General features: G+C 37.8%; 2 protein-coding genes across 2 annotated transcripts; one reads left to right on the forward strand and one right to left on the reverse strand.

Moving 5' to 3' along the window:
- The first annotated feature begins 405 nt into the window (after positions 1–405).
- LOC118490520 (secreted RxLR effector protein 161-like) lies at positions 406–919 on the forward strand. The gene is made up of 2 exons (XM_035988200.1): positions 406–540; positions 617–919. The coding sequence occupies exons 1-2, from the start codon at positions 406–408 to the stop codon at positions 917–919; spliced, it is 438 nt and encodes a 145-aa protein (XP_035844093.1).
- A 5,938-nt stretch (positions 920–6,857) lies between these two features.
- LOC110932157 lies at positions 6,858–9,131 on the reverse strand. The gene is made up of 2 exons (XM_022175515.2): positions 8,197–9,131; positions 6,858–8,109 (listed from the first exon to the last, which is right to left on the reverse strand). The coding sequence occupies exons 1-2, from the start codon at positions 9,073–9,075 to the stop codon at positions 6,859–6,861; spliced, it is 2,130 nt and encodes a 709-aa protein (XP_022031207.2). The 5' UTR covers positions 9,076–9,131; the 3' UTR covers position 6,858.
- Positions 9,132–9,933: the final 802 nt, after the last annotated feature.

Consider the following 9,933-nt stretch of genomic DNA (forward strand, 5'->3'; position numbering starts at 1 on the left):
GTCTTTTGTCTTCTTGGCCCAATATTCGATCTTGTAAAGCCGATGCTAAACCGAATTACGTGACGTCGAGTCGCGTCCACAAATATGTATCAACACAAGCATCTCGTAGTTGGAATCTTCATTTTGACCAGAAGATCAAAGAGTTTGGTTTTGTCAAGAATGAAGATGAGCATTGTGTTTACAGAAAGGTTAGTGGGAGCACCATATCATTCCTTATCCTGTATGTGGATGATATACTAATAATTGGAAATAACATCCCTATGCTTAACGAAGTTAAACACTATTTGGGATCTTGCTTCACAATGAAAGATCTTGGAGAAGCTGCTTACATTCTAGGAATGAAGATCTATAGGGATAGATCTAAGCGGCTTCTAGGGCTAAGTCAAATAACGTACACAGACAAAAATGTCGACATGCTTCAAGATGGGAAACTCCAAGAAAGGAGGTGTTCCTATGACTAAAGGAACCGTGTTGAACAAATTGCAATCTCCTTCAACGGACATTGAAATTATGCAAATGGAAGTAGTTCCATATGCTTCAGTAATTTATTCAATCATGTATGCTATGTACTAGACTTAACGTCTCGTATGCTTTAAGCATGACCAGTCGTTTTCAGCATAGTCCTGGTATTACACATTGGACTGAAGTAAAGAACATTCTGAGGTACTTGAGAAGAACCAAAGATATGTTCTTGGTGTTTGGAGGAGTGGAAGAGGAGCTCACTATAAGGTGTTACACTGATGCTGGCTTCCAAAGTGACCAAGATGATTCTCACTCACAAATAGGATTCGTATTCACTCCTAATGGAGGAGCTGTCTATTGGAAAAGCTCCAAACAGAGTGTAGTGGCGGATTCAGCCACCGAATCCGAAGGAATAGCTGCATCAGATGCTGCGAAAGAATTTGCTTGGATGAAGTAGTTCATCACCGACCTCGATGTGGTTTCAAGTATTCAGAAACCAATCTAGGTGTTCTGTGATAACACAGGAACCATTGCTCAAATGAAGGAGCCCCTATCACAGGGTTAAGCACTTTCTAAGAAAGTTCCACTATATACGGGAAATACTGGAACGAGGAGTCATCTTTGTTGGGTCAAATTAGATAATGATGTTATCAATTATGACGACTTTAGTTTAACAGTTTTATTGTATTGTATAGGATGGCGTTTTTAGTTATTTTAGTCGGGTGTTTTAGCGAGTTTAGTAGGTTTTCCAAGCAAGAGGCGGCTTGCTTGGAAAACAAGGCTCAAAGGGCTATAAATAGAGTACTACACCTCACTTGGAGGGTGTGCATTTGTGAGCCACCACCCCGAGGGAGCTCACCTGGGGTGGATCATTATCCTTTGTATTGTTCTTAGCCAATCAATGAAACTTTCTATGTTCCAATCATTAAGATATAGGAGCTCACCCGGGGTGGATCATTATCGTTTGTATTTAACCGATTTTGGGTAAATACCCAAAATCTTCACATAGGATCCTTCAAATAATTAAAGAATTGCTACCAATTCTTCATAGGATCCTATGCTAAATAACGTCGGCGCAATTGATAACATCATTCTCTATTTTGACCCAACAATATTCCCCCGAGAATGATGCTATCAATTCTTTAAATGATCTTCAAAAATAAATCTGACGTCGTCTTCAAATCTTCACAAATCGGCTAAATACCCAAAATCTTCATTGTCGTTTTCCCCCGCAACTGTAGACCCTCCTATATCTTGTCAATCAAAGCTTCGTATCTTATTAAAGATAAAATTGTAATAGGCATGTAATAGGGTTGAAACTCTAATGACAAAATTAAATAATTAACTTCATTGTAAAGATCTTCAACTCTGTCAGATTGCATTTAGCTCCTGATCCACCTTTAAATTCGCCAATAATTTCTTTGGTGACACAAACGCAAAACCCACCAAAGTCGCTGGCCACAATCAACTCAAGCATATAACCGGGCGAATAAAACCATGTATCCATAAAACCCCATCAAATAAAATCAAAAATAAATATGTAACAACCTCGGTTTCATGGAGTATAGCATTAAATGTGGCCAACCATTCACAATCTGAGGCCCAATTGTGCAAATAAGTCCACCGAAAAAAATTGATTGCCAACAAACCTCCCCAATTTTCTTGGACCATAATAAAGAATAATCATAATGTAATCATTATATGGCCCAACTTTCAATAAGCCGATGCACCTCAAACTTAATCAACCCTAGCCGACAACCATCTACTGCCGGAGTTTTTTGCAGATATGATGCCACTTTCAAAAACTCTTTCACAACTAATGCCACTCTCAAAAATATTTCACAATTAATGCAAACTCCATTTAAAATGGCGACTTTACATGAGGCATAGTGTTGTGCCAGGAATAATCAGTAATTGTGTAAGACCTAATCATTTGTAAAGGTACAAAAGCCATTCTAAATGGCGCATTCAGAACAACATGCCATTCAAAATGGTGAATTCTGTGAAGTACTGACAACATGCCATTTCTAAATGGGGAAATCGCCAAAATGTCAACGTCTTGGTCAAAGCATCAAAAATAGCCTGGTCAACGGTCTCGTGGAGACGTCTGAACTTAGGATCAACGTCTTGACGGCTGTCCAATGACATAATGCCACGTGTCCCACAACCCTGTCATTTTACTTGAACGGCTGAGACGTCTTGGCTAAGACGTTAAAGACGGCTTAAGACGTCTGAAAGTGGCTAAGACTTTAGAGATGGCTTGAGACGTTTGAGAGTGGCTTCAAGACGTTTGAAATGGCTTGAGCCGTTTGAGTGTGGCTAGCCGTTAAGGTTAATTATTTTTTTTGATATTTGAATTTAAATTTTTTTAATGTTTTATTTAATTGTTAAGACTTTTGAGACTTCTGAGACGTTTGAGACTTTTGAGACTTCTGAGACGTTTGAGACTTTTGAGACTTCTGAGACGTTTCACGATTTTCGAAGGAATTTTCAAGACGTTTTGAACCTGTTTTTAAGTCACAATTTTCCACCCAGGTATACACAATGTTTTCTTATTAACCATATTTTCTACAAGATTGGTGTTTACAGCTTAAAAAAAAAAAAATGGGCAGACCCCCGGATTTAAAAGACAAATGGTTCTTTGAAGTTATCTGCAACCGGTTCTAAGAAGTCATCTACAACGGACATAGACCTTCCCCGTTTTGGTGGGATCAGGTCTAATATCCCCTTATACGTGCTCTGCGGGGTTGATCGGGTTCAAGAACTCATCTACAACGGACACGTGAAGGGTTAAACGGGTTGTTCAGGTAATGACGATTCTTCTCGTTTTGGATGGTCAATAAGACTTTGGCTAACACAATGGGCTCTCATCAGTGTGTTCGCCAGGTCTTGTTACATCACCAAGCGGGGAAACCTCAGAACCAAATTTGAACAACCCGTTACATATCACCTAGGCCAAAATACGTGAGTGTTGATGGAACTTACCAGTTCACAACCCACAGTATTTTTTACTAGGTGTTTTGATGGGAATCTCCGGAATCAACTTTCGGCTGGGGAACCCCATTTTAAATTTATGGAAGTTGCGATTTAGTGTATTGTAGTTCAAAGAGATTATATTTGTATCAGTGTTGTAATATGGAATTTTTGGTTTAGTGTATTGTAGTTCAAATGAAATATGTACTTTGTATTAAATAGTAATAAAGTTTAAAATTCAAGTATGTTACTTTTTATTTCTTAGTAAATCAGTATTATATATCTATGTGTTTAAATATGTTATAACCTGTTATAAATTGAAGGGGTTTAAGACGTTTGAACATCTTAAAAATTCAAGAAGTTTTAAACAGTTTCAACAGGCTAAACAGTTTAAACAGTTTCACCACCTATATATAAACCCCTAAATCTAAACATTTCACACGGCGTTTGTCTTCCTTCCACATCATTGTTCAACTTTCTAAACACACACACGACATGGCTTCTCACGGGTGGACGGAAGTTGAGGACATAGCTTTGGTGGAGGCTTGGGAGGAGGTGTATGTGAATCCTCCTCGTCGAGGGCAGGGTGGTCTGTGGGTCCGGGTGCAACAATATTTTGCACAACTCCGTGGTCCGAACCACGGCCGTACCGTTGATGCATTATCTTCACGTTTTCGGGTTATACGGTTGGAATGTAAGAAGTTCGAAAATTACTACAAGGCTGTGGAAAACTCATCCGAGGGCCTTAGCGAGGACGACATCAAGGCGGTTGCCCTTATCAACTTCCGCCACGATGAAAGACATGATTTCGAACATGTCTCGCAGTGGGAAACGATTAGGGTTTGGATTTAGATGTTTGTCTGTTTTTTTTTATTTTTTTTGGTAATGTAATTTTTTTTTTTAAGTAATGTAATGTTTTTTTTTTGTTTTGTAAAAAGATGTCTTTTAAATTTAACTTTTAGTATGTTTGAAAAGTTAAAGTAACATAATACAACTTCTGTGTATATATAATACATGTGCTAATTATTAACGGATGAGGGCTTAGCCCGACCGGTCACCACGTCGTTAGCTAAAGTACACGTCCCGAGTTCGAATCCCCCTTGTGACCGGTTTTAAGTTATTTTTTGGTTTTAATGTATTTGAGTTATTACTATATTACTATTAAAGTTTGTATAGATAAAAAACATGTGATGACTATTAACGGATGAGGGCTTAGCCCGACCGGTCACCACGTCGTTAGCTAAAGTACACGTCCCGAGTTCGAATCCCCCTTGTGACCGGTTTTAAGTTATTTTTTGGTTAACATGTATTTGAGTTATTACTATATTACTATTAAAGTTTGTATAGATAAAAAACATGTGATGACTATTAACGGATGAGGGCTTAGCCCGACCGGTCACCACGTATATTACTATTACTATATTTTTGCATGGATGCTACACATGTATAATTCAAGAGATCCGTCCGCTCGTTGGTCCATTTTACCCCCATATTTTCAGATGTATTTGCAAACTCTGGATCAGAAATTCGCCTGTTATTTCAACGGGAAAGTAGAGCCTTTTCCTCCGATATCTAGCGTTGACGAGGTGTATGTACCATTATTTATACCATCAATTCATTGGTTTTTAGGAGTTTTCAACCTCGTTAACGAGACACTCACTATTTATGACAGGTAAAAATTTAATTTTAAAGTGTATTTATTTTATACTTTTAATTTCAACAGTGATGACTTTTATAATTAATGTTTGTTTTTTATTTTTTTTTAGCTTGATAGGTGTGCGAGATTTGGATAAAGGAAGAACCGAAGTGGTTTGCCACATCAATTTTGTTTTTGACCATTGGCTTCGTTTGCATGGTTACTATGACAACAAACCTTTACCGTTCAAATTTCCGTTTCAAACAGAATATGCAAATGACGTGCCACAACAGTCAGGACCATTAGGGGACTGTGGGGTTTGGGTTTGTATATTTTTAGACCGGTTGATTAACAAAAAACCCCTAAATGATGGTGAAAAAACAAGCATAACGGCTACAAGGATGAGGCGCCATATGTTGACACTTTTCTACGACTCGCTTATTCCTATAGAATTAGTCAGGGAGCTAGAACAGGACGACCTCCAATTTATTCAATGATTATTAATTTAAATTTTAAACATAACTATTTGTATTAAACTTATGTTTTATATTATTTATTTTTTTTTTACCCTGAAAATGTGTATATATATATGTGTGCCCTCACTATCCCGTGAAAATGTGTATATATATATGTGTGCCCTCACTCTCTCAATAATGCCACACCGAATGTCTTACTCTAGCATTCCACATTCTGTGCAACGCACCATTTGGATAAACCAAAACGATGGGTTTGAACATTGGTCCCCAAATATTCTAGAGTTTTATTATGACGGCGATAATCCAACTTGCTACTCAACCTACATGGGTAAAACACCTCTAGGAAAAGAATGGTGGGGCGGTTTACTTGGATTTTGTGGAAACGGATTTATTCAGGAAACGGTAACTTCGAAAAAACTTTCATTAACATAATACGTTTACTATAGTATTTTTTTTGTCAAACATTTACCATATTTTTTTAGCATATCAATGCCTGGTGCAACAAGCTTATGTATCAACGGGCGATGTCGTCAAATGATGATCGGTGGACAGTTCTCCCGCCTAGTTTTTTTAACCTGATAGTAGAACAAAATAGAGAGGCATACGGATTTGGAGACGGTACAAAAGAATTTTTTCCTCCCATTTGGGAGGTTGATACGGTACATTGTCAACTATGATTATTCGGAATTTACACATTTTAAAAAAAAAATCCATTAAAATAATACCTTCTCCAATACTTATTTATGTTTTAAATTTTTCCAGATTTACATGCCCGTAGCGCACAACGAAAACCACTGGTTACTTATGAAAATAGATATGCGTTCGTTTAAAATGTATGCTTATTTTCCCGTTAACTGTAACGTAAGTAACTGCGGAGAAGGATTTTGCATACACAGGAAAATACATCAAATTCTTTTAGAATTTAAATCGCCATTTGTATGGTTTCTGGGACGTATATCATACTGGCAACAATCAAGAAAAGATAGTGTACAGGACTTGGAGTATTGGGGGGATGTTGTGTGGCCAGACAACGAAGCTCATATTGGTCGAAACTCAGGGGTTATCATATGTATGCTATTGGAAAATCTAGTTAACAACCGTTCATTAACATGGAACGAAGTAAACATGCAGGATGCTTGTGTCAGATATAGACGGTACATGGCTGATGAACTATACGCCGGGCGCTACACACCAAATAATTTTTGATGGCTTGACGTACGGATTGTCAAATTTAATTCTTGTATTAATTAAAAGTAGAATTTGTTACATGATTTTCATAAAATAAAAACATAAAAAAATAAATATATATTACTAAAATTCTGCTAAATTATAAGATGGGAAAATGTCATCCGTTGAACTCTGGGTTTCTGTCTCTTTCTCTTTTCCTTTGGCTGATGATTTTCGTGAACGAATCTGTGATTTCATTGGATCTAAACAAACGTCACGAACATGTCCGTATGTTCGGCAACGCGAACAATATACCGGAACAGGTTCTTCCCCACGAGACAAGATTCTGTTGTTTTCTTTTGGACGACCTGATTGACGTTTTGTAATATTCGGCGGTAAAACACTGCCAAGGCCTTCTGGTATTACCCATTCAGACCTATGAGGCAAAGGATTAATCGATTCTTCATACGTTTTTTTGTATACTTCGTTTGAGTAGCACGAGAAAGCATAATGACTACAGTCAGGTTCTCCCAAAAATCTTGAAACAGCAATCACATGCCCACAAGGTAAACCCGAAACTTGCCAGACACGACAGCTACACGAACGATTCGAAAGATCAACTACACCCCTTTTCCCACCATCATCAACAACAAAGCTGTTTACCCGGATGCCTGCAACAGTCCAGGTTCTAGACCCTTCAATTTTCTTTAAAATTTTCTTCTGTGCCCACTGAGTCAGTGAATGGCTCTCCTGCATGCCCTGCAATCGACGGTCATAAAACCATTTTTGTACAGACTCGCGGAAAAATTCGATAAGTTGCGTTATCGGCATCTTACGCGAGAATCTAGACAAAGAGTTTATAGACTCCGCACTATTAGATGTCATATAGTGGTATCGATTGCCGGGACAATGAGCTCTTGCCCATCTACCAAACCCAATATTTGTTAAAACCTGGCGTATTCGAGGAACAGCAAGACACAAGGCATTAAATGACTCGGTAAAGTCAGACATCCGATAAGATTTACACGTCTTCCACCATAGTGCCTCGTACTCTTTTTTTTTAGACGACGGCAAACGTAAATTCATCATTAAATGACGACAACACAGGCCGTGGTACACACGTGGAAACACATTCCTAACACCAACATGTATCGAATTCGCCCTATCCGAAATGATCGCCATATCTGCTATTTCACCAACACAATCTCTAAGCTTTGAGAGAAACCATGTCCAAGATTCACCATCCTCTGATTTTCCAATGCCATAAGCAAGCGGTAAAATCTGATTATTTCCATCCATGCCCACTGCTAAAAACAACGTCCCTTTAAATTCACCCTTTAGGTGTGCCGCGTCAATGATAACAACAGGTCTTAGATTAAGCATAAAGCTACGAATCTGAAAATTAATGAAAATGATATTAGAGAAAAACCCATGTTACTTTAAAAAAATAACAGAATCTATAGTATATAATGTATAATTTACCGCCGCCCCTAAAGCAACAAAAACCATTTCAAAACGACTCTGCTCATCAACCAAGATGTGTGTAACGCTTCCAGGATTTGCAAGTTTTAAATTGTAACAATATATTGGTAGTTCGGCAAAAGAGTCTCGTGTAGTTCCTTGTAGTAGTTCAAGTGCATAGCTTTTACCACGCCAAGCTTGAAGGTTTGTTATCTCAACCTCGAACCTTTGCCTAAAATCTTTGACAATCTCTTTCGCTCGATATATCCTACCACTGTCTTTTAGTTGTTCCTTCAAAAAGTGTCCCAAAACCTTTGGGTTAGCCTGACGAAAATGTGGGTGTGTTTGCGTCTTCGAACAGGTGTGACTATCGTTCATATGTTTAACAAACCATAAATTGCCACAAGGAATAGCATGAGCCTTAAATCGCCATTCACAACCATCACCCAGGCATGAAACTTCATACCGCGTCTTAGATGATCTATCAACTTTAAACTCGAAATGCTCTAACAAAGCTTTCTTTCCCAACTCGAGCTTCATCTCTTCTTTGTTATTGAAGATATGACCGGCATCGAACACTATAGATGAAGAACCTGATTGGTTGTGAGACGTTAAAGATTTTTCATAATTGTTTTCTAAATTTGGACACTCATCGTTTAAAATGTCAAAACTTTCTTTTAATGGAATATTTAGATCTGGAGCTTTTAAATTGTTTAAACAAGACAAACCAGATGAACCAACATCAGACTCTTGAATAACATATAATTTATATAATTCAAAAGGATTCTGCATCGCCAGATCAAAAAAAAATCTAACATCTCGATCATTAATAATATCGATGGGATCAGTAAACGTAGACATCCGGTATGACAACCGTGTAATGTTTGGAGTATCACACATCTTAGAAACATAGTTTAAAAAACTATTATATGAATGATCTGTTTCAATTTCTAAACCACGTCTCCTGGAATCAACACCGGTAACATATTCAATGTTTCCGTTAATCAAATCCCACTTCCCCCCAGTATAAACAACAAACCTGACTTTCATATTGTGAGATAATCAGCAAATACAAATTTTCTCTTAATGTTCTTTTTTAAAATTAAGTGATCTATATAAATTCAAAAACAAGGCGTCTTGAAATACATATAAAACGTCTTGAAATGGTACAAGGCGTCTCAAAAAAATAAACGAAAAAAACAAAAAAAAAAAAAACATAAAATAAGGGAAAAGAATGGCTCAAGCCGACTAAAAAGGCAAAAATGGCTCAAGACGCCCAAACACGGCTCAAGCCGACGGGAAACGTCTCGAGCCGTAATGATTAGCAGCTAGCCAGTTTCAGACGTCTTAAGCCGTCTCAAACGTCTTAGCCAAGACGTCTCAGCCGTTCAGTAACATGGCATGTTTGTCGGACACGTGGCACGATGTGGTTGGACAGCCGTCATGACGTCTAAGCAACTTCAGACGTCTCCACGAGACGCTTGACCAGGCTGTTTTCGATTGTTTGACCAAAACCATGACATTTTGGCGATTTTCCCTTTCTAAATGGCGAACTCTGAACCACATGCCATTCTAAATGGCGAATTCTGATGAAGGTTGTCAGTGTAAGAACTTTTGTAAAGGTACAAAAGCTTTTTATTGCAGAATCATTAATTGGTATGCATACTGCTTAAATGTAGCACCATAAATACACACCATTTATAGTTGTTTGTCATATACTGGTCTGATTATAAAAAATTTTCTGAAAACTTGAAACAT

Source organism: Helianthus annuus, chromosome 3 (genome assembly GCF_002127325.2).
Source record: "Helianthus annuus cultivar XRQ/B chromosome 3, HanXRQr2.0-SUNRISE, whole genome shotgun sequence".
Taxonomy (NCBI): domain Eukaryota; kingdom Viridiplantae; phylum Streptophyta; class Magnoliopsida; order Asterales; family Asteraceae; genus Helianthus; species Helianthus annuus.